The 24,175-nt window shown below is 50.0% G+C and overlaps 2 protein-coding genes across 2 annotated transcripts; one reads left to right on the top strand and one right to left on the bottom strand.

The window, feature by feature from the left end:
- The first annotated feature begins 125 nt into the window (after nt 1–125).
- VTCN1 (V-set domain containing T cell activation inhibitor 1) lies at nt 126–4,192 on the top strand. Its single transcript, XM_010159853.1, is given in 3 exon segments — nt 126–636; nt 3,176–3,496; nt 4,071–4,192. Coding segments are annotated over 3 exon segments (954 nt in total).
- Nucleotides 4,193–7,517: 3,325 nt separating this feature from the next.
- On the bottom strand, nt 7,518–24,141 carry CTC1 (CTS telomere maintenance complex component 1). Its single transcript, XM_010159852.1, has 23 exons — nt 23,930–24,141; nt 21,524–21,851; nt 20,588–20,784; nt 18,794–18,938; nt 17,771–18,076; nt 17,471–17,599; nt 16,746–16,972; nt 15,105–15,279; nt 14,824–15,024; nt 14,462–14,588; nt 14,146–14,260; nt 13,346–13,805; nt 12,987–13,076; nt 12,562–12,705; nt 12,233–12,303; nt 11,328–11,437; nt 10,851–11,016; nt 10,658–10,744; nt 10,394–10,553; nt 9,853–9,917; nt 9,433–9,595; nt 9,166–9,292; nt 7,518–7,696 (listed from the first exon to the last, which is right to left on the bottom strand). Exons 1-23 carry the CDS (start codon nt 24,139–24,141, stop codon nt 7,518–7,520), a joined length of 3,984 nt encoding a protein of 1,327 aa, XP_010158154.1.
- Between the last annotated feature and the right edge of the window lie 34 nt (nt 24,142–24,175).

The following is a 24,175-nucleotide window of genomic DNA, read 5'->3' as shown; positions in this document are numbered from 1 at the left end:
TTTGTGAGAGCGGCTTCGTGGAGTTAAACCATGACATACATATAAGTGAGCAAGAAAACACAATGCTAATTCTTCTCAAACAAATAAGAGGAGCTAATTTTTGAGGCACGCTGCCTGCTAACGAAATGCTCCAGTGCTTTATCTTGGTATCTAGTTCATGGGAGCTGGACTCTAGCAGCACCGGTAGCTGCTGCTGGCGTCCTTGCAATGTGCCGGTGCGCGGGGCAGCCTGGCCTTCCTTGGCGCTCCCCGCCTCACCTTTCTCACCGTCTTGCTTTCGCCTTGCAGGAAAACGCTCCATCAGCGTGACGGGGCTGACGTCTCCAGGGAACATTGGCCAGCGCAGCATCCTGGGCTGCACGTTCGAGCCTGACATCCAGATGGGCAGCATAGCGATCCGTTGGGCCAAGGCAGGAGTAGCCGGGCTGGTTCACGAGTTTAAGGGTGGGAAGGACCACCTGCAAGAGCAAGATGCCTCGTTTCAGGGCCGCACAGCGATGTTCGCTGACCAGGTGATGGGTGGCAACGCTTCCTTGGAGCTGAGGGACGTGCAGCTCTCTGACGCTGGCACTTACCAGTGCTCCGTCACCACGGCCAGAGGGAGCGGGGCGGCAGTGCTGCGGTACAGGACGGGAGGTGAGGGGTGCGAGGAACAAAATCCTGCTGCAAAAGGCAGGCTAACCTGGCTCGGTCAGAGCTGCGCGTGGTTGCGCCCATGTTAGGGGCTGTGTGAGCGGTGCCCGCTGCTCCAGCAGCCCCTGAGTAAGACTGGGGTATTTTTGGATTTTCCAGAGGCCTTACCCGCTCTTTCCGCATCCTTGTCATGGAGAAGATGATTATTCTAATGCACCCCGTTGTCTTTTTTCTTCTCTTTACCACCTGTAGTCTCCCCACTACTTAACTGACTACAAAGAGCCCCTAAGAATGGGAGTGGCTAATTGATCTTAGAAAGATTCAGATTTTATACCTGTTCAAGATAACATGACAGCTTCTTCCCTCTAGATTAAGATCCATCTCCAGCTGCAAGTGCTGCATAGTGAAAATTGTAGCCTATTTCATACCTTTTTTTCTAGTTTTCTAATGTATTTGGTTTTTAAAAATCACCATCAAAGCAAAGAACGGCCCATATTACATGAAGTATTACATATTTGCTGGAGTTAATCATTCACCTTGTTACGAGTCAACTTCAAATCACACACAGACACAGAGGGTGGGGAGGCACTGGGACAGGTTGCCCAGAGAAGCTGTGGATGCCCCATCCCTGGAAGTGTCCAAGGCCAGGCTGGATGAGGCTTGGAGCAACCTGGTCTAGTGGAAGGTGTCCCTGCCCATGGCAGGGGGGGTGGAACTGGGGGGGCTTTAAGGTCCCTTCCAACCCAAACCATCCTGTGATTCTATGAATTTTCACCCAAGGGTGCTTAATTCTTCTGGACCCTCTGGTCTTGGCTGTCACACTCACCGCTGGCACAAAGCAATCCACTCCCACTGAAGTCAGCAGTGTTCTGCCCGTTTCCATCACCTCTGGGACTAATGAAACTGCAGTGAGTTACACGGACAATACGATATGGATAACATGAGCCTGCGCAGGCAGGTTGTCTTTGTGGTCCTCTGGCTGGCTTTTGCTGACATCCCTGAGGATCCAGCACATCCCTTGAGCCCAACAGCTCAAGCTGGAAGGGGAAAAACGGTCAGAGCTCCCCAAACCAAGGAACTGCAGTTTTAGGATGGGTGATTGCTTATGTGCTGAGGCCAGCCACTTCCCCACATCACTCACAGGGAGCCCGTCCTGGGACAGGAAGGCAGTAGGGGGGTTGGTGTCACAGGAACACCTGCCCAGTGTCGATTTCCCGTCTCCCACCCTGTATCGAAATCGTGTTTTCTGCCCTGTTGCTACATGAAGCACTTTCCCAGGCAGTGGGAAAAAAGAATGCTGGGCTCACCGGCCCCTTACCTTGCAATGGCAAGGGTGGGAGAACTGCGTGGGACTATAGGAGGTGACAGCAGGGCCAGAGGGTTTGGCTTGTGTCTGAGGTGTGTAAGTCCCGTGGGGACTTTGTCTCCTACCCCTCCTTGAAACCTGGGGAATCTGCCACTTCTGTGTCACTTGATTTGGTGTTTAAAGTAACCCACACAGAAAAGGCATTAGAGAAAATGTGTGAAATGCTGCATTAGGTTTTATTTTCATGGAAATTGGTGAACTCTGCTCGCCCCAGAAGCTCTTGACTCTCTTCACCTACGTGCACGTGGGAAATACGATGAATATACAGAGACCAAGGCCAACAAACTTTAATTTGAGATGGTCTTGGCTTCAGAACACAGCTGAGTTTGCAACGGGCTTTAAACGTTTCGTTTAACTGAGGGATGTGAGCAGAAATCCTGCATCTCAGGCCAGACCTGCCTGCCCTCAGCCCCAGCCGGTGCAGACGGAGCCTCCCCCGGCTGCAGCCCCAGTTAGCACCAGTCGCATCACCAAGGGGTAGGTGTTGGTCAGGCTCCCTTCTCAGTCAGCAGAGAGGGTGACTCATCTTCCCCTTCCCCTGTCTCTGGTAACAGCAATCGTTTTTAGCGTGTCTCTCCCTGCCAAAAATAGGTGCCTCAGCCACCCACCTTCAGCAGAGGTGAGCAGAGCCATACCGGCTGCGGTTCACGCCTGGGGAAGCCGGGTGTTTGGCAGACACGGGCAGTCTGGGGCTGGCCGGGTCCTACGCACAGTCTCCCGTGGAGCTCAGCTGTCCAGGAGCTCTGGGGAAATATTCAATGAGCAGCTGTGCCGTGACCTGGCCAGAGAAGCTGTGGATGCCCCATCCCTGGGAGTGTCCAAGGCCAGGCTGGATGAGGCTTGGAGCAACCTGGTCTAGTGGAAGGTGTCCCTGCCCATGGCAGGGGGGTTGGAACTGGATGGTCTTTGAGGTCCCTCCCAACCCAAACCAGTCTGTGACTCTGTGACCTCAGCAGAACTTGTCACACTGGACTGCCCTTTCCCAGGAGTCGTTAGATCCCCTGTAGTCACCCCGCCTGCAGCCCAAGCCGTACAGACGGCTGTCCGAGCCTCCCTGCGTTGGCTACGCGCGGTGCCGCGATGCTAAGCAAGTAGCCCAGAAACACCTGGGTCTGATGCCGTCGGATGCTTCACACCCAGTTCCCAGACATCTGCCCTTTTCTGACTCTCCCCAAGCCTTCAGCCCGCCCAGGGTCCTCGTGGAGAACAGCGGTGGCGGGGACACGCTGCAGTGCGAAGCCCCGCGCTGGTTCCCTCGACCCGCCGTGCGCTGGACAGCCTACAGCGACGCTGGGGAGGACCTACCCCATGTTGCCAACACCAGCTACGAGCTGAACGCGGAGAACGTCACGCTGAAAGTGGTCTCCTTCCTGCGCAACGTGACGGCTAACGCCACCTACACCTGCGTGATTGAAAATGGCATCGCCAAGGCTACAGGCAACATCACAGTGACAGGTAGAGTTTAACGTCACCCAGGGGGGTTCCTGCGGCACCCACGTCAGCCAAGGAAAGGGCTCAAATCCGCCCCTAATCCGAGCACGCATCTCCGTCCCCGGGATGAAGGGTCTGTGCTTGGTCCGGCTGTTTCTGATGCTCCTCACAGTAACAATCGCTCCCTAGGAGTGGGGACAGAACTCCCTGTTCTGGAGGGAGGGAAGGAGACACTTGAAAAGAATCTCTTCCTTTGCCTGTTAACCAAAACCCCCGGCTGTTGGCACTTTTTCCTTGGCCAGTCCAGCTTAGAACCCTGTTGCATATCGAACTGGCAGGCCCCGTTAGCTGATACCGGCGATAATCTCCCTGACTCCAGCCCGCCTCCCCTTATTTAAAAGGCCACCTTATTCAGAGGAAAGCAAACTTCCCAAAAAAGCTTGGATACCTTTTCCTGTTCTACGTGAGCAGGGTCACAGCTCTTCTATGCCGAGAGCTCCGTATCAGTGGGTCTCCAGCACAAGAGGAAGGGTCTATTTTTATCAAAATTCAGAAAAATAGAGAGGAGTAAATATACCCCCTGGTTTTGCCTTCCCTGCTGTGTTCCCCCTTCTGGCAGTCTCTCCCTCTCCTGCTGCAGATTTCAGTATCACGAGGGGGACCAACTTGCAGCTGGTGAACCTGAACGCAGCGTCGGTGTCCTCCTCCCTTTCGGCCCGCCACTGGATGCTTCTGCTTCCCCTGTACCTGCTGCCGATATAAAGCCCCTGTGAAACAATCGGAAGCACTCCTGGACGTGGAGCTGAGCTTGGAAAGCAAAGCTCATAAGCACCTACGCTTGGTAGACGCAGACCTTCTGAGTTTCTTTACAGCAGCAGGCTTACCTCACGCCTGCCAGAACAGGAGGACGTGTCCTTCCCTTGTCCCCATCCTTTCCCCACCCCCAGATTTAGGTGGGACGCATGGCTTGTCCCTCCCACTGGCTCCCTCCTGGCTTCTCGCTTCACTTTCTGCACCTTTAGAGCGTCTTCTCTTACTCCATCGACAGTCATCGATGACTCGTCCCCTCGATCTCTTTTCCTTCCCTCCTCAACCTTCTCTCTGACCCGAAACAGATGTCTTGCTGCCCAGCGTACCCTCAGAATCTTGACTGCAAGGCAGCGTGGACTTTTTCCTCCCCCTCCCTGAGAGGCCCGCTGCCTTACAAGCCGTTTGCACCCGCTTTCCTCTGCCGACTCCACGGCACGGAGCAGTACCTTCAGCGAACAGTACCCCCTAGGGCTGCCTCGGGCAGGGCTGGTTGCACTCGCCAGCCGTGGCTTCCAGGGGTGGGCCCTGGAGGTAACTGGCGACGAACCCAAGAGCTACAGAAGATCAGCTAAAAGGAACATCCCCATCTTCCCGCGCGGAACAGCTACGGACAGACGGCAGGACACGCTTTGCTCCCTCTTGGGCTGAGACCTTTAAGAGCTCCGTCCAGTTCTGGGGCAGGCAGCAGCACAAACGTGAAGCCAGCCCATTCCTCCCTTGCGTTGTTACTTCCACGTGCCGACAACAGCACGTGTTCGTTCTCCGCCTTCAGAGAGCGAGGAATGCGGTAAGGAGAGTTGCATAAATAAAGGAACAACTGCTGCCAGGAACGAGATGTGTTCTCCTGTCTGAAGCAACCCGGTGACCAAAAATCACGGAAGGGTTTGGGTTGGAAGGGACCTTAAAGCCCATCCAGTTCCAACCCCCCTGCCATGGGCAGGGACACCTTCCACTAGACCAGGTTGCTCCAAGCCTCATCCAGCCTGGCCTTGGACACTTCCAGGGATGGGGCATCCACAGCTTCTCTGGGCAACCTGTCCCAGTGCCTCCCCACCCTCTCCAGGAAGAACTTCTTCCTGATATCCAATCTAAACCTCCCCACTTTCAATTTAAACCCGTTACCCCTTGTCCTGTCACTACAGACCCTTGTAAAAAGCCCCCCCCAGCTTCCTTGTAGCCCCTTCAGGCACTGGAAGGGGCTATAAGGTCTCCCCGGAGCCTTCTCTTCTCCAGGCTGAACACCCCCAACTCTCCCAGCCTGTCCCCAGAGCAGAGGGGCTCCAGCCCTCGGAGCATCTCCGTGGCCTCCTCTGGACTCCTCAGAACTCTGACCACGGGCAGAAGCTTGGAGACACAAACAGGAAACGGCTTTCCTGGAGCACATCCGAGAACTGGTCCTTCAGAGTACTAAGAGCAAGGAAATCTTAAGTCCCTACCCCCGCCCCTCCCCTGAGAGGTTCGATTCATCCGTCTCGTGTTCTGGGATTCTCTAAACGTGCCGATACAACTGTGAACAGGAGAGATGGTTAACCTATGCCGCCTGCTCAGAAGGCTCTAACCAAACTCCCCTCCTGGACAAGACGCTGCCAGTGGCCAAAGACTGACGGATCAGAAAACGGCCGACAGGCCTGGAGTTAGGCGTGGGGTCTGCCAACCTGGCCGAGGCAGCCAGGGTGTGTACGGTCCCACATGGGGCTCTTGTAACGTGGAATGAGAGAGGGACGGGCGTGGAGGCAGGCAGAGGGCTAACACACCTAACGAGGAAAAGAGGGAGCTGGTAAGATACTCCTGGAACGTTCAGATTCAGAAGTGAACAGTTATTAAACAAATAAGAGACAAATCGGCCTGTTTTGTTTTTAAATAAGCCTCTGCTCCCTGGCACTTGCTGTCATTTCTGTGGCACTCTGTTACTACGTCATTCATAGCACAGGGCTACTTCCAGTTGCACTTTTTCGTCAGATTTTGAGGTCTTCAGCTTACCTCGCTTACAGCCAACATTCTCCCCAGGCTGAGACAGTTAATTTTGGTGGTGGTTTTTTTCCCCTTTTGTTTTCTTCGGGGAAGGTGGGGGTTAAGCTTTAGCAAAATCTTTGCCATTTTGCAGAAAGCACCTACAGAAAAACCAGAAAGACCGTCGCAGCCAAACCCGTGCAGACCTTTGCTTTAAGGTGCTTGGGCAGCCTCCCTTCTGCTGAACGATGGCATCTGCTGGGTCTTGCGCCACTCAACGCGCTGCTCTTCGAAGAGGCCGGGCAGGCCTTGAGAGAGAAGACCCTTTTCACGTGGTCAATAAACCCACTGCCTGAAGTTTAGGATAAAGCTCAAACTAAAGGGGAAGGGCAGGGGGAAACCTCGAGCAAACAAAACCCAAGCCGGAGTAGCTGCGCAAATGCGCCGTCAGCTCCGCGGGCGGGACAAGGGGGGAAAAGTAACCGTGTGCGGGATTCAGTCGCCCATAGCGCAAGACGGAGGACGTGGATGTCATTCTGCCACGAGCGAGCACAGCGCTCTCCGTCATCGCTGCAAGCTGATGGGAGACACCCCAGTCCCATGTTGTGTCGGTCGGTCTGCCGTGCCACTGCGGGTACCGGCACGTGCCACGGTCGTCATCCCTCTCCTAGTCGGGAACAGCCTGTGGCGTGTGGTGAATCTGTATCCCAGCTCACTGCCTGCCTCTTGTTGCCAGCTCCACCGCAACGTTCAGGCCACGGTTTAATGGCAAAACAAAGGCTGTATAGTTCTCTGATTCAGTACCATGGCTGAGCCTCCAAACAGCAACTTACTCACTTCCCCTCTCTCCTTGGGGGAAGGAAATGCTTTAGGAATTTCAACTGGGCTAAGAAGTCTATCCCATGTGGCAGCCGTACAGCTTTGCAGGAAGACAGTTGAATGAGCCGCAAAGTGCCTGCCCATGGCCCAAACTCCACGGATCTACATTCTGCCTCGTCCCCCATATTAGTAAACCCTGATGCTAAAGCAGATATGGTGTTATTTAATCTGCATTTTAATAGCTTTATTTAGTAGATGCTACCATATAAAATACACACATTGTGTGGCTCAGGCCCGAAGTACTGAACATCTCTCTTCCAAAACGTGGCCCAGCATGGCTGCTGGCAAGGGTCCAGAACCATTCAGGAATTCCAGAGTCAGAGCTGCTTCCCAACTGCCCCCATCACCCTGTGCTGACAGGTGCGTGCTCCCACTGGAAAGGGGATTAAAACACAAGCTTCCGATCCCAGTCCATGTGTCCATCATGCCTCTCCCACTGGGAGAGATGTTAAGCAGTGGCTCCCACCCGGCAGTGAGCAGACATCCTCCAAACCCTCTCCCTGCTGAGATAGCTGAAGGCGTCTTGTTCCACTTCCTCCACGTTCAGGCACAGCAGGCTCAGCCGAGGTCCCACTTGCGACACAAACTCCGCTTCACCGCACCGAAAATTTCTCAGCTGCAGTGGAGCTGAAGGGGAAAGACAGAACCCGCCACCACTCAGTACAGACAGGGCTCCTGCTCTGTTCAGCTGTAGAAGCTGCTGGGGGAGGGAAGGCCTCGCAGCAGCTGCTTGACATCTGCTAAGCCTCAGAGGACAGCACGATTAACGAATCCAGGATGTAAGCTGACAAATGTATTTGGCCAGCATCCCTCCAGCTTCAAGGAAAGAGACATCGAACGCTGTGAACTACGTGCTGCTCACACAGCTGATGCACCGGGCTTCGTACCTTGTCTGTCACCAACCTGGCCTTGCAGACAGTGTTACACAACAGCCACAAGACAAGGCCTCCGCGGCGGAGCATCCTCTGTCGAGCTTAGCAAGTCAAGCCCTGCGGCACCTGGACTCACGCTCGAGCATTAGCACAAACGGCTGACAAGAGCGTCCCTAACGCGGGGTGTGGCAGAGGGGGGAGGCACCGAGAGCCCACGATTTTTTCAGGGCTTTAAACCCCGTGGCTAACCCTTCAGCGCTAAAACCCTGTGAGGATTTTCAGGCCTAGGCTTGACTCTACCTGCTGTCCTGTCTAAAGTCAAAACCCCCTTCATTTCAGAGGTCTGCACAGGAACTCCAGTTGGCCAGAATCCCATCCCAGGAGTGGGAACCTTGGTCTAGAACAGAGGAAGTTTTCTGTGCAAGAGGCTCCCCACAGAAATAAACCTGTACCTTAATATTTGGGATGGGAGGGCAAAAGGGGGATGGCTAATAAAACATGTTCCCTCCCACCACCACCACCCACCCACACACAACCCCCTCCTCCCCCCTTACTGACACCTCGGAACAATTATATCCCAGTTGTTTAGCCGAGATATTTTCCTGGAAGTGTATATAAAATTTTAATGGAGAAGCTCCCGGTTGTCCCCACAACAAGGACAATCCACTGCTCTTTTTAGGCTTCTGTGTAAAGTAGGAAAATTAATGTATAGTATTGTTGCATATAGTGACTTTAATAATGTTAGGGCCTGTAGTGACAGGACAAAGGGTAATGGGTTTAAATTGAAAGTGGGGAGGTTTAGATTGGATATCAGGAAGAAGTTCTTCCTGGAGAGGGTGGGGAGGCACTGGGACAGGTTGCCCAGAGAAGCTGTGGATGCCCCATCCCTGGAAGTGTCCAAGGCCAGGCTGGATGAGGCTTGGAGCAACCTGGTCTAGTGGAAGGTGTCCCTGCCCATGGCAGGGGGGTTGGAACTGGATGGTCCTTAAGGTCCCTCCCAACCCAAACCGTTCTGTGACTCTGTGATGATTCTATGATTCTGTATGCTCATAACCATGGTTCTAAGACACATATTCTATGGTACAGAACTCACAATTCCATGGAAATCCTCCAAAGACCTTGCTTTGTGGGCAGTGAAGGCAGGTCTCCTTCGCCAGCCTGGTGAGATGGCTCTTCCCTTCCTTCCCATGCTGAGTATTACAAAAGCCAGCAGTGCTTGCTTACCGGGCTGCAGGATCTTGGACGGCTTCCTGTCTAGGCTGAAATCCAGCAGGATAGGGCGACAGATGAGAGGACTCCGGCACAGGCTCCTTAGGTAGCAAGCAACGAAATCCTCGGGTTCCTCCACACACTGAGGAGGGAAAGGGTGGTTGCGAGTGAACGTGCAGAGGGAGACAGGGAGCCAGTGGAACACCCACAGCAAAGGGAAATCCAGCCCAGCCGAGGCTCAAGCCTAGCACACTGCAGTCGCTACCGGAACAACCCACTCACCCCTGTGCCAGTAGGTTCCCCGTACTGAATGAACACGCTGCCCCTGCTCTGCACACAGTTCTGCAGAGCTTCCCAATCGAGCAGGCTCACGCCCAGCACCGCTGCCACGTGCTGGTTCCTGCACAGCACCAGAGCTTCACCCGTTCCGTCCTCCACCAGCACCCTAGGGAGAGAGCAGGCAGACTGAGATGTGGAGGGAGGTCAGGACAATGCCTGGCGCCTTCAGAAGGGTCACATCCCAGACAACATCCCAGCAAAAGGAGGGGTTTTTTTTACATCTGGGAAGACACGACTACTCTTAACTTGGTTTTGCTAGTCTGTCCACATCCCATCCTTGATATGCCTTTCCCCTCCTCACTGGTGTAATTTGCTCCCTCCTACCCACCTCCTCTTCCCACGCCCGATCTCTACAGCGCTTACCGTGCACTGGCTTGCCTCACTCCTATGTGTGACGGGCACGGTGGACTGTGTCGGGTGCACCTCCCCTGAAGGAAGAGCAAAGCTACAGCTATGTACACGTGGGAACGCGAGAGAGAAGGGGAAGGGCCACTGCTTCTTTTGACTCTCCCCTGATTAAGCATGCAAAGGATGAAAGGACTTTGCTGGATTTCCAAGGAGTGGCTTGAGAAGAGTTTGTATGGGGAGAACGATCACCTGCTGCAAAGGTGCTGAACCCCAACAGCAGCGAACATGGTTAAAGCAGAGCATTAGCAGAGCAGGATTGTACCCCTGAATGCCCTCACTTCACCCCCAGTCCCAGCTGCCAGCCTGCCTGATAGCAGATGCATATTTTTAATCACATGTCACTTTGGTCCCTTTCTAACAAGCAAGTCCTTTTCAGACACTGGTAAAAGAGGTTTTGGAACTGGGATAGGAATTCTTACGTCCTCCACATGGTAGCAGAGGATGCGTCAGAGTGGAAAATTTGCAAGGCTCCTCATGCCTGTGGAAGCTTGAATACCTCTTTGAAGATGCTGCTGCAAAGTGAGCAAACCCACTGCAGGCTGAGAGTCAGAACACAGGACAAGTGGCATAAAATCCGTGCCTGGGGCAGGTGTTGCAGGGGAGCTTGCAGGTTGGATAGAAACACTAGTGGGAGGGATGAGTCTTTTCCTGCAGGACTAGAAGAAACAGGAATGCGAGAAGCTTGAAATATAGAAACATCTGTAATTACAGTGTTTCTGTGTTTCCATGATGCTAAGGCGGGAAGAGGCCCTGGACTCACCTTGAAGGAAGAGATAGGGGCGAAGCTGGCAGAGATAGGATGCTCACACAGCTGGAGGCAATGTATGTGCAATAAACATTACGGAATCTGCAGTATGGAAGAGCAGGTGTCACAAAGAGCTCGTAGAAACCAAACCACTCACTCTTCTTAGCAGGGCTGGGCTGCGCTTCATGTGTTTCAGAGACAGGGGTACCTGGAGATTTTGCGTTCCAAGTTCTGGAAGAGGATTTTGGCTCCAGGCAGCAACCCCCAGAGACGCTGCAGATAGGTGGCAGCAATGTAAACGTCCAGCACAACAGGGGAGTCCGGAGCGGCTGAGACGCGGAGCTTCACGCTGTGATCGCTGGCTAGCAGACTCCCTGCTGAGGCACACACACAGCTCTGACAGCAGTCTGTCACCACCAAGCTGGACCCACTAGGGCTGTTTTGCCTCCCATCCCAATGAGGCTACCACTGCTTCACCTCACACATTTTCCAGGTACAGTATTCCCATCCCCAACACACATGCAGCATAGTTTCCCAGCCCTCGGACATGCAACGGGATGCAACATCCTGGCACACTTCCACTTTCTCAGGTACAGGAGCACAGTTTGGCAAGCACGCTGTCTCTCCGAAACAGAAAGAAGCAAGAATCAATCTGTTACCGCCCGACAGGCTGTCACAATCTTACCTTTCTGCTTTTGAAGGCCAACTGTCATGGGTGCCTTCTCATTCCTGGGAGAGGCACACAAGGTCCTCTCCACTATCTCACCAGAGAAAGAAACAAGGGAACCTGTGAAACTGAGAGCAGACAAGGATTTCTGTCCTGCCTGAAGGCAGGGGGAGTGGAAGAAGGCCTGACTCCAAGACTGCCACAAAGGACAGGGCAGAGTGCTGTTGCTTGAGCCCGGTGTCAGGGGAACCTGTCCTTGAGCACCTCAGCTACTGGACTGAGGGCAGCTTGCTCCAGCGTACCCCACGCAGGGACAAGAGGCCCATTTAACGCGCTTTCTGCTTCTTCAGGCTGAGCAGTGAAGAAAAAGGGGAAGGCATTACAGCCTTCCTTTCCCCTTAACTCCTAACTGTTTTTCTTAAGTAGAGGAAGAAGCTAAGCAAAAGAAAACTCAGTTTACTGTAACGCGCTGGTGAAAAGTTCAGTGTGCATACTTATCACCCCAGATTAAACATGCTTTGAACAGGACAAACTTCTAACCCCACTATTTGGTTAAACAAATTACACTAAAACAATCAAAAAACCCAACAAAACCCCCTCACACATTCAGCCTCACTTTTCCCTGCTGTGCCTGTTTCCGCTTCCGACAAGAATTTAGCAGAGACCTCTGGGGCTTAGTTCCCACCCGTAGTAGCTCCAACTTTTTCTGGATGCCACTTAGCATTCTTGTCACCTGCAATCCCTTTAGCTTTGATAAACAGGATGGGGTCAGCCTGGACTACCTGCTGATAGGAAGGTTTCCAAACCATATTCCTAGGGCAGATAATTCATGGCTGTTCGATGTAGTACTGTCTCCAATAAAGATGAATGCAGACCCATTCCCTAAGGCACAGTGACATCTAACTTGGGGCAGGCCAACATACCTGTTGCTAAGTACTTCTGGAATGGAGGAAATTCTCTGCTCCATGCCTGCCAGTACCAATCTGGCTGCCAGCTAGAAGCGAGGGAGACACGGACTCAGGTGGAGCGTAGTTTACGGCTACAGACAGCCAGAGCAGTAAAGACAAGCTCCGCATGCTTCCTACCCAGATTAATTCTGAGGCAGGAAAATGTGCAGCCCAGCAGCAGCCTCTGATGGAGCTTAGAGCAGAATGGTCTCAGCAAGACATTCAGTACTGATAATGTTCTGAGCTCGTTCTGCAGAGATCTGCAAGTCGCCCACGGACACCCAGAGCAGTAAGGCACAGCGTACCTGGCGCTCGGTCAGACAGGAGAGCCACGTCTCATGCTGTAAGTGCCAGGTGTCTTGGACAGGCAGGCACAGGGGGCAGGATGACCTGCTCAGGATCTTCGGTGGCAGAGGTGGAAAACAGAGCTTGTCAAACACTTCCAAGTCCTGAGAGAAGAGCAGGAAGGCAAGAAAGATTAAAGGAAGGAGATGGAAGTTTATATAGGAAAAAAGGGCCACTGAAGCACAGTGGTTTAAAGGGGAGGGGGGAAAATCCACTGAACTCAGAGCTCTGAGAATTTTAACCAAACACAGAACTGAAGCAGTTCCTTGGCAAGACAGACGGGAATTCCAAGCCTCGAAAAGAGCTTAGTCACCCTCCGACTCCTCAACTCCCACACGCAGTGAAAAGTTTCCAACACGAAACAGCAAGACAACCTCTCTCTCACCGAGCAGTGGGGCACAATGAAGCGATACAGCCCGTCCAGGTGCAAAAATGGAAACCATCGTAGAGACTTCCCCATGAAGAGCAGTAGTGCCTGGCAGGGGAGGGCAAGAGAAAGAAAGAGAGAAAATAGGTGATGAGAAATGATAGGAAAAAGGTACAAAATGAAAAATACAGCAGAAAGAGAACAAAAACAGCAGATGATGTCTTGTGTGAGAAGTAAGCTTAGCACCATCAAGGATAACCAAGACAAAAATCACTCCCGTTGATTAAGAATCTAGAGCCTTAATTATCACACAAGCTCCCTGAGGGGCCAGCTCTCAGCTTTATCAAACCACACCCTAAAGCTGCCTCCTGCCTCACTTCTTGCCGTGTCATGTCCTCTTCTCCGTCACAGCTGGTCTCCAGCTCCGGCATATTCTCAATTTCTCTGGGCTGGCTCCAGAGCTGAGGTCTGCCCAGCCACAGCACTGTGGCTTGGAAACTGCACTGCAGCTCCTGTCCTTCTCCATCTCCTTCTCTGGATAGCTGGTAATTGCGTAACATAAGACCCTCTTTCTGGGTAACCAAGAACAGGTGAGAGACACAGCTGGTTCTTCTAGTGCTGCTCTGGCCCTCCTGGCAGCTCTCGTTGCTGTGAGTATCTGGCTTGGAATCCTCCAATTTCAGCATTTTTGCCTCTGGGGTTTCCAGCTCAAATGATAAGCTGCCATCATCCTTCTTCCTCAAAGAGGAGCAGTTTCCACTCCTAAGGCCTTTCTGGATTTGTCGTTCATCAGCATGGAGAACCTGAATGTCCTCAAAGTAGAACTGCACATAGACACTGTAACGACAAATGGTAGTGGTGAAACTCCCTGTTCCTGACAGGTGGCTGTCTGAAACAAGTGGTTATTTGGGAAAAGCACTTCTGGCAAGTTCCCTGCTGGTATTCAGCGGGAGCAGTGGGAAAGGGCGAAGGAAAAGGGAGCTACCAGGCTGGGTGTATTCTGAACAAAATGGAGATGGTGGGTTTGTTGCTGAGAAAGATCTCCTTTCCTGCAAATAGCAAAGGACAGTTGCTTTGGCACTGAAATACTCCGCTGATAAGCAGCTTTACTGTAGTCCAAAATAGTTGTGGAACGGAGAATGACAATTTTATTTGGGTGCTGAAAAAAGGGACTCACCTGGCTTTTTTCTCCCTCATATGCTCCAGATTTGCCAGCTGCTTCCAGGAGGGAAAGTCAGTCTGAAGGAATCTCTCCACTACGAGCTGGTAGTTTTCCACCTGCAAGAGTGATCCTGCAAACACATCAGAGAAAGGAGCTGAGCTAATAAAAAGAGAACATAAAAACTGTAAGCTCCATTTCCTCATTTTAAAGTCACGAGGCCAGGCAGTGACAGTTCAGCATCTCCATAACAAATCTCCTCTTCCTTGTTTTGGAGCTGTATGGCAAAACAGCAGAAGCCCAGCACCCTCAAGTTTAGCACAGCGGGGCATACCTCTGAGGGCTGTATTGGCAAAGGGGCTACCATCCTTATGGCATATCACGCAGGGAAGCGTGCCGCTCCCGTCCTGCAGCTGGAGGGAACTGCTCCTGGAGGAGACTCTCAGCACACCCAGTAGTATCTGCAATAAGAAGGAAGCTGCAAAGAGCATCAAATATTTCCCGTCTCTGAAGGCCATAAATCAGAGCGTGCGTACCAGCAGTCCGAATTCAGCCTGCGTTCAACACGCCACAGGTGACAAAAGCAGCGTTGCTCCCTAGCAGGAGGAACAGGTACGCATCAGACAGGGTGCTGGGAAGCATGGGGAGAACCAGGAACTTTCAAGGCATAGACAGTAAAGGGAACTAGGCACTTACCAGTCGGGGCTGGAAGCGTCCTGCTGAGAATGTGCAGCAGGACCAGGCCAGTCTGCGATTCAGCTCCTGGGTGCCCATGTGCTGTGCCTCCAACGGGGAAAGCAGCTGCGATGGACTGAAGCCTTCCCAGCTCTTCCGTTCTGCCAGGCGGCAAACTGCAGACAGAGACGGAGCCTGGCATGGGGGGTTCAGGGTCAAATACTAAAAAGGAAGAAAGAATGAACCAGCTGAGTTTCTTCCCATCAGACCAACAGGAAACAGGTCTCAGAGCATTTACTCACCTTGTGCAGGGGACACCGGTGTATTGTGGCTAACATTTCACTATAAATATCTCTGGCTTGCTCTCTATCTGGCATCACAGCCTGCAGAAGGGGGACAAGGAAGTTCTCGGCAGCTCCAGGGTTTCGGTGCGTAGAGCTCAGCAACAGCTGACGGTGCCCAAAGAAACAAGAAAACCTGAAAAATACGACGGAATTTCGAAGTGTTAGCAGTCCTGACTTCCTAGTGAGCTTGGCACGCAAGTCAGGGATTCTTTCTGCTTGTTATGAGCGAACGTGCTGCATAGGATGAGAACTAAGGAGAGCGCAAAAAGAACACAATGATTAAAAACCAGGAACATTTAAGGGCGATGCAGGTTTCTGGCAGGCAAGAAGACAAAGAATAGGAAAATATATAGACCAGCAAAATCTTGAAATTCAAGTGGACAAAAAAATATCCCCAACCCCCAAAACCTCCCTCACCCGAAAATAATCTCCAAGTCACACAAATGGACCTCCAGGCATTTTTGCTAAGCTTGAGAAGATTACTTATGTTAGGTATACGTGGCTTTCTTTTAGAGGATGCAGACAAAAATCAGAAACAACCGTGAGATTGTTTTCGTTCCACTCATTTTCCTTGCGCTGTGTTCCTTTCAGAAGTCTAGCTCACCGTGTTTGAATGCCTGGAAGTGACCACACTGCCAGTCAAAAAAAGACTTAACAACAGCAAGTCAACTCAAATAAAAAGAGATAGGTAGCAACAAAGTCACTATAACAACTTCTAAGCAGTAACAGAATTTAGCAATCACATCTAAAGGAAGTGAGATGTTAATAAAAACTGAAACCTATAGCTAGCATCATTCCCAAGGCAAAACTGAAGCTGTTTTATTGGAAAGCATGGTAAAAATTCCACAGTGCCAGTAAAGCACAAGAAGCCTGAGCATTCTATGAACTGCTACTTGAATGCCTGAGAATAAATATATACATTTTAGTTTCTGAAGTCCAAGGCAGCAGTTACAGTGACCGACCATAACTATTCCAGAACAAACACAGAACCCAGAAGTAAACCCAGAAACTGGCCTTCAGCTGTCATGCGAACAGAGTGCAGCCATCAGGGAGAGCAGGAAGCCACCTGGAAGACCCAGGGATAAGCATGTGTGGGAAAATCTGCTGAGGTAGAGGCTCTCAAACAAATGCTCATGCTACTGGCAATAATCAGAGTATCTAAAAGCGTGAGGAGCCAGGATACAAGAGGCTTTACATCGGCCATGATTTGGCTGTAGCAGCACTTTCCAGTCCAGCCCCAGCACCCCCCATGATTTGCCATGCAAACCTCACTGGCAGGCACGCAGCCCTGCAGCGCTGCCACATTTCACAACTTCCCAGGCAGGAGTATATGAACACACGCTCTGGAGCGCTGCAGCTTCTCAAGAGCAGTGGGCTTGAAAAACGTACGGGATTTACTCATAGGAGCAACTGCAAGGTATGTCAGTGGGACAAGGCGTGAGATCTCGATGACTGGCTTGCTTAGGCCAGTAACCCAGAAGCGATGCCTGCGGCTATTAGTGTCCAAGCACAGCAATTTTGTGAACCCTTGGTCTAGAAGATGCTCAGGTAGCCTACAAAGCACATTTATGCATGGCTTGAATTCAGGAGTGTCCTCACCTCTCCTCAAACGTCTCCAGGAGGCTCACCAGCCAGAGGTAGAGTGGCATACCAAGATTGTAGCGGAAGAGCAGCTGTAAGTAGAGATTTCCTGAAGAGGCCGTTGGGTGGTAGGGGGTGCTGAGCCTTGAAAAACTCTTCAGCACAACAGTGCTGCTCAGGCAAGCACCAAGTACAATGAAAGGGAAAGATACCAGTGGCTTCTGCAGGAGGTGGACATCAATGAGCTGAGATACACAGACATACAGCTTGAGAGGAGATGGCTAGTTTGTCACCATTCGCCAAAACTGTCACCCCACCCTAAATCATTTTTCACTCTGCCTGCCTGTCTAGAAACCCAATGGGCCCGAGAGACATGGCACTGCATAGGAAGGAATCGGATAATAGTCATTTCAACTCTCATCATCAAACCTAGACAGTAAGATTCCTGATTTTCACAGAATCACAGAATGATTTGGGTTGGAAGGGACCTTAAAGACCATCCAGTTCCAACCCAGCCATTGCCAGGGACACCTTCCACTAGACCAGGTTGCTCCAAGCCTCATCCAGCCTGGCCTTGAAGATGGCCAGGGATGGGGCATCCACACCCCTGAGATTTGTTCCAGATACTTGCTGAAATAATTGCAGTGTTCCCATAGTCTTCTGTTGATCCCCACACTCACGAGCCATCCCCAGGGCTGATACTTTCTCACTGAATGCCTTATGCCTTGTGAGTTTCAACTTACCTCCACACATGCTCCTGGTCGGAGTCCACGTGCAGAATTCAACAACTGCTGGTAAGCAAGGCACAAACAGACTTTGTTATCCAGTAAAAAGAGACCAGCTTGGATGTTGAGTACTTTGGTGACAGTTCCCTAAATAGAAAGAAAACAGAAAGTTACAGGAGCATAGTGAGTCCCAGAACATAAGAGACTAATAAGCCTAAGCAGTAAGGAAATACATTAATGATGAAAACAAGACCCTGCAGGCCAGGAGCTGAAACCCTAGAGCACGAGCGAGTGAAGGCTAAGCCTACAAATCCTTACCACATATGAGATGATCTTGGACTCTTTGGTTGATCTTGGCATCTCCACTTCAACTCCAAGCTCCGAGGAATCACTGAGCTGCTGCTCAGCAGTCTCAGGGAAAGAAGACTGAGTGGATTCTCCTTGCCAAGCACTGCCCAGTGGCTGCTCCCTCGCCTGCTCTGCACAGTAGGGCAGAAGGCAGGAAGAAACACTGGTGACAAACACCCGTTGTCCAGATTTCTTCAGGCTGGACATACTCAGGCCTGTTACTGTGTACCTGTGACCCAACTGGAGCACGTGATGCCACACCAGCTGGTTGGGCTTCTAGAAGAGAGAAACCAAAAGCGACATCAGCACCTCCTGCACTGGAAAAAAGTTCTTCCTGCCCCCGATAACGCCACCCAAAGCAACTTTTCCTTTGAGAGGACTGCCTCACACTCTTAGCAAAAGAGTGATATCTGCAAGATGCTCAGGGACAGTGCAACTGCATGAGGAAGGAGGGCTGTATTTCTGTAAGGCATAAAACTAGATTTCTTACCTAAAAGGACTATTGGAGGTTGCACGGAATGAAAAAAAGAGAGAATCACTAGTAAAAGGAAGAATAAATCAAACTGGGAAGTCAAGGGGAAGCTTCAAAGAATTAATCAACTACCACATACATGGTACCTATACTTACCTGCCTCACATGGGGGGGGTGTGGGGTGGGTGTACAAGGCCTGTAGTGACAGGACAAGGGGTAAAGGATTTAAATTGAAAGTGGGGAGGTTTAGATTGGATATCAGGAAGAAATTCTTCCTGGAGAGGGTGGGGAGGCACTGGGACAGGTTGCCCAGAGAAGCTGTGGATGCCCCATCCCTGGAAGTGTCCAAGGCCAGGCTGGAGGAGGCTTGGAGCAACCTGGTCTAGTGGAAGGTGTCCCTGCCCATGGCAGCGGGGTTGGAACTGGGTGGTCTTTCAGGTCCCTTCCAACCCAAACCATTCCGTGATTCTGTGATACACAGATACCGACGGTGAATTTGTGAGCAAAATCCCAAGGCTTACCTGCACCAGCACGGGGACACAAACAGCTGAGGTGAAGCACTTCAGAAACAGAAAGAAGAATGTCTTGTGGTGAATACAAAGGGGAGGCCCCAGCCTGGTCAATTCACCCGCCACAGTGAGCTTTGATCTTTTCTTACATGGAAGTCTAGAGCCCAATTCAGGAAGCAAAGGAAATCAGATATGAAAGAACTCAGAAGCAAAATAAACCAATATACTTTCTGGAAATAAATGATCCAACAAGATAATACAGACATCTCTCAGAGAGGTTTTCAAAACAATATTCGACTACACGATTCTTACTTTAACTTTTATATCCTAAATCCCTATGACACCTTAAAAAACCCTTAATGTTTGAAGACAGCAGGGTTGCGTTGAACCAATTCACACGTTCCATGACAACAGCCAGATTATAGAAAGCTTCACCACAAACAAGAAGATAATTACAGGTCAAAAGGAAAAAAAAAAAAAGTCATAAGCAATTCTCCAGCAGAAAACAGAACTTGGCTCAGTGGAGCCGTGGAACGTGACACAGTGGAAGCTCTACGCCTATAAACAAGAAGCCTGAAAACAACAATGGAGCCTAGCTAGCCAACCTGGCCCAGTGTGAAAGAGCAGCAAAACTGAAAGCAGATAAGAGGAGAGAGAGGTGACATTTCTTCAGTAATTTCAAACTTTCATTTCAAACAAATAAAAAACCAAACCAATTAATTTCAAACAAACAAATGCTTGTCATTTCATCTGTCATTTTCATTTCCATCCCTACCAGACTTGAATATAACCATCCCACTTAGGCTACACAGATACATTCTTGATTCTAAAACATATAAACAAGTATGTAAATTTATGACTTTTTACAAAAGAAATACCAGGACATCCACACACACAAGTACCAGAAACGACACTGAATTACTTTACTGGCAACGTTTTTAAAGATGGAACATGGAAAACTGGTCAGATACCAGAGGTTAGCAGAGAAGCTTTATGTTAAAAGTGTACACTGAAATATGACAATAGTTTTCTTGTTTCAAATGAAAGAACACTAAAAAAGAAACTAAAGCAGCCCAACTAGTGATGTTTTGTTATTAAATTACACCAAGAATTCTCTACTCAAGAAGATAAAACCTGAAATTACCAACTTCAGTAAGATTTGCAATTCCATTGGCTACATTTTCACATGCTAATAAGTATCATTTCCACTAAAGACAAGAGCTACTCTTATCAGCTGACATTTAACTGGCACCTTTATCTCAGCAATGTGATAAGAACTTCACTGGTGGTGTATATGCTGAGGCTCTGGGCAACCTGATCTAGCTGAAGGTGTCCCTGCTCACTGCAGGGGGGTTGGACTAGATGACCTCTAAAGGTTCCTTCCAACCCAAACCGTTCTATGATATTAATTTAATGTTAGAATCTAGAATTACTTTCAATAATACTTTTGGTTCACCATAGGTTCAAAAGAAGTTGTGCTAATCAGGAGTGAATTTTAGCCTCAGTGAAAATTGAATCACCACTTTGTTCTTATGTCCTTTCTGTAGTATCAAAATACATCTGGAAATAATTAACATTTGTTTTATTCTGTCCAAATACAGAATAAAAATTTCCAGTGAAGTCCTGGAAAACAGCTGATTAACGAAAAGTGGCTTTATTGCCTGACTTTTAGTTCCACCACTCATCGTTATGTTTCCACCAGTGGCAGAAACAGAATTTGGCTCTTCCTAAGCCGAGCGCTCCTGGTGATACCTGCCAAAGCTGAGCGACAGTGCTACGAAGGAGCTGAGCATGCCAGGTGTTTACCTGGAGGTAAGCAGTGGCTCGGCTGATGCCGGGTAGGTGACTGGAATGCTGTGTGGTACCTCCTTTGGGAGATTTACTGGCACTGGATCCGCCAGGATTTCCACGTACCCTGCTGCGCTCTGGTCTGTCTGTGGTATATATGACCAGCTTGGGAAGAGGAACAGTGACTCCAGCCACTCAAGTTCAAAATGCAGGAGCTAAGACAAAAGATAATGAGATAAAAGCTGGAGTATGTTTTCTCAGCATTACTTGCTAGCATTTCCTGGGTTATAGCCACGCCCTCCCAGCAAGGTGATAATTAATTCACCATGAGGCTTCGTTATTTGCAGACTATTTTTCTGAATTTTTCACCTTGTTCTTTTCCCTTGTGTTTTCAGTTAGAAGTTCATACCAATATAACTTTTGCCTAGTCTTCACCATCTTGGGAAGCACCACCTTTGTGCTCTTCCCTCACCATAACAGGAGTTATGTCTTATCTAGCCTCCCCTTGCAATGACCTCCAGCAGGCTTTTGATTCAATGCCACTGTCACGCAAGCTATTATTTGCTGAAAGTATGTCAGCAGTGCATCACTGAACAGCCAGTGCAACTCTCCAGAAAATTATTTCTACTCCGCTAGTTGGAATTCAACAGAAGGGAGTGCTGTGACTTCCAGGTCTCCCAGGCCACCTTGTACTATTGAGAATTTAACAGAACTGTACATTAGGCTGTATTTTTTTTCCAGGCCGGCGCATTCAATATTTGTTCTCCTAGCAATGAGAAATTTGACGTGTTCTATCCTCTCCCCAGGATGTGAGCTTACTGTTTTCCTACCTGTTACACAGATGTGTTATTTCCCTTGCTACAGACTTTGGCAGACCATCTGAATACCCTGGGGGTTCGTGACACTGCCCCAGAAGTGGGAATAAACACAGAATCCTTCAGACTGAGGACATACCTCACACGGAATTATCCCAGTGTTGTCTTTCAGGTACAGGCAACCATCTACCAACTTTTCTTTGTTCTCTTGCCTTCCATCTGTTAAATAGCCAACCAAGATCAGGTAAGTCCTTGGCAAAGCACTCTGACTGGGTAAAGCACCTTGTCCTTGATGAGCCCATTCTTTAAATTCATTAGTGCTCCAGGTCAGGTGGCTGCAGCATGGCATGCACTGCTGATGCTGTAGGTCAGAGATTGAAACGAAACTGGAAAAAAAAAAGAAAAGCAAGAATATAGAAGGATGTAGGAAAAACTCAGTCTGCAAAGTCTGGGGACTGCAGCGAACACTGCAGTAGGCAAAGCTTGGCTAAGTCACCAGAGCCTTAGCTATTGGTAGAGTCTGACGATACCACATGTCAAGAAACAACTCATTCACTGGCATTTATCAATGATCTCCCTCAACTCAGTCAACATGTCTGTTCTGCTTGAGCATCTCCTCTGAAAACAGATGTCTTTCGCTACTGTGGTTACCTGAGCAGGCATGCAGAAGACTTGGAAAAAAATAACTGTGAGTTAATAAAACAGAACATGTTTTCAAGTACATGTGGGGGAGGTGGGAGGGACAACAGTTATCAGTTTAGACATTTTTAGCTTGAATGGGAGCCTGAGAAATCCCCAACAACTGCTCAACAAAGGTTACACATCAGTAATGAACACAGGTGAATGCAGACTAATTCCATCATTTGGTGCTAAAATTGCTGAACTGTAGTAAAAGCAAGGTTGAACAACTTCTAGGTGAAGATTGTAACAGTTTTGGAATGAATTCTCTCCTACAGATAGCTTACACAATGCAAAGCTGAGAGACTACGAGCCAGTAATCTTAGACTAGGCCTTAACACAGTGAAGTGAGCCCTAAATCTTCCCACCTACCCTCCTGGCTTTGGGGAGCAGGGGAAGAACAAGGTGTAACATTAAATCAACCACATAAAAAGCAGCCTGCAGTTTAGTATCTATCATGCTTAGACTGACTATGGCAGTATCCTCACTAGATTCTATGCCTTTTCAGTGTTTATCACAGCAGCATTCACCATCATTGTTTACATCCCGGCTCTCTATGCGAGAGAATTAACAAGAGTCCTCTGTCCATGCCAACATCAATGCTGAAAGATCAAATACAAACTGGTCTCCAGCTAGTGATTTTTGATACTTACTTCCAGTAAGGTTAGCTGACAATTTTAGGTTGTGAAACTGGAGCTCTGTTCACAACACCGACTCACTCAGTAGCGGGACATAATCAAATTCAGAGAGTATGAATTTAAAGGGTTTCACTTGATTGGTCAGGTATCAAAGGTTCAGAGCCAGAAACCAGTCTAGATGAGTGATGGGTCTGAATCAGCTATAAATAGTATTTATATAAACAATTAACCAGAATAGATAAACTTATGCAGGCACTTATGTTTCGTATTTGGCAGGAATCTGAACAGGGGAAAGATTAACTGAAAGGGACATAAGCAAACTGCTCCATCCTCAGACATCGGGAATAATACTGTTACCTATGACCTACAAGGAGAACACAGCGCTACTCAAGTTTTCTTCACACGTGCTGACTGCTTTTTGGGAGAAACCAAAACTACAACAGTACACCGCATCCTGGTTATCCCATACAGAGAACTAACTGGACTCTCTTCTGGTGCTCCAGAGCTTGACGACTAGCTGTGGATGTAGTATGCTGCTTACAAACAGACCACTAGCCTCATACAAGACAAATACCAACTACTTTCAACTCTTGTCTATGATTTCCCCTGAATATAAAACCAACTCTGGCCTAAACATCATAAAATATAGTCTATAGAGAGATGTGGCTTAGATGGGCAGAGTTTAGCTTGTGTGAAAGACCTACCACCTGCATTTATAAACTACTAGTATACAATTAAAGGGCACAAGTCCCTAATAAATTCCAGTTGACCTTTGTCCCAAAACCAGCTATGCCAGGGGTTTTAATAGACATTCTCCCACCATAAGCTGGAGCAAGAAAGAAATAGATCCAGATGAGCAAAACCTTTGTCAGGATCTCTCTCAGCAAATTGCGTGCTTTTCATGACGGGAAGAAGCCAAACGTCTCTTGCCAACTAAAATACGGACGACGCTATCCTCGCCTCCCCCTCTGTGGGAGCACACACACAGAGGCAGACCTCAGGTGGCCAACAGCCTCAGCGACCATGCCCAGCACAGCCTCCTGAGCAGAGCAGCAGGATCCAGCCGGGAAGCCGCTGTGCAAGCGCTGCGCAGTACGTCGGCTGGCGCTCAGCGAGGTGCCCTACTTTGGTTACACACTCCACCTACCGCAGACTAGCAGATACGGTGCTTAATCATACCGCAAGAGCCATCGGGGATGCATCGAAGCCAAGAAGACGCGTGCGGTTACCCGTCTTTGACAACATCCCTCCCACTCCCAGCATCCGGGGCTGACATCGCACACCAACGAGCGGCGTTCGCCTCGGTACAGCCGCCCTGCTGAGCTCCCGGGAGGATCCCGCCAGCACCGGCCCGCGGCTGCAGCAGCGCCCTGCACGGTGCGACGGGACGCGACGGGACGGGACGGGACGGGGGCAGTCCTTGCCGGAACTTGCCGCGCATGCGCGAGGGACGAGCGTGGGCACCCGGCCCAAAG

The sequence above is a fragment of the Eurypyga helias genome, unplaced genomic scaffold, assembly GCF_000690775.1.
Source record: "Eurypyga helias isolate BGI_N326 unplaced genomic scaffold, ASM69077v1 scaffold28529, whole genome shotgun sequence".
Lineage (NCBI taxonomy): Eukaryota > Metazoa > Chordata > Aves > Eurypygiformes > Eurypygidae > Eurypyga > Eurypyga helias.
This window is presented reverse-complemented; position numbering and strand designations above follow the sequence as displayed.

What these genes read in the sequence shown, in the direction of transcription:
- CTC1 (XM_010159852.1), bottom strand. Translation starts at nt 24,141, where the DNA reads ATGCGCGGCAAGTTCCGGCAAGGACTGCCCCCGTCCCGTCCCGTCCCG. An exon ending in TTGGAACGCAAAATCTCCAG is followed by an intron (nt 10,745 to 10,850) that starts GTACCCCTGTCT and finishes TCCATACTGCAG; the next exon opens with ATTCCGTAATGTTTATTGCA. An exon ending in GCAGCAGCATCTTCAAAGAG is followed by an intron (nt 9,918 to 10,393) that starts GTATTCAAGCTT and finishes CTCTTCCTTCAG; the next exon opens with GGGAGGTGCACCCGACACAG.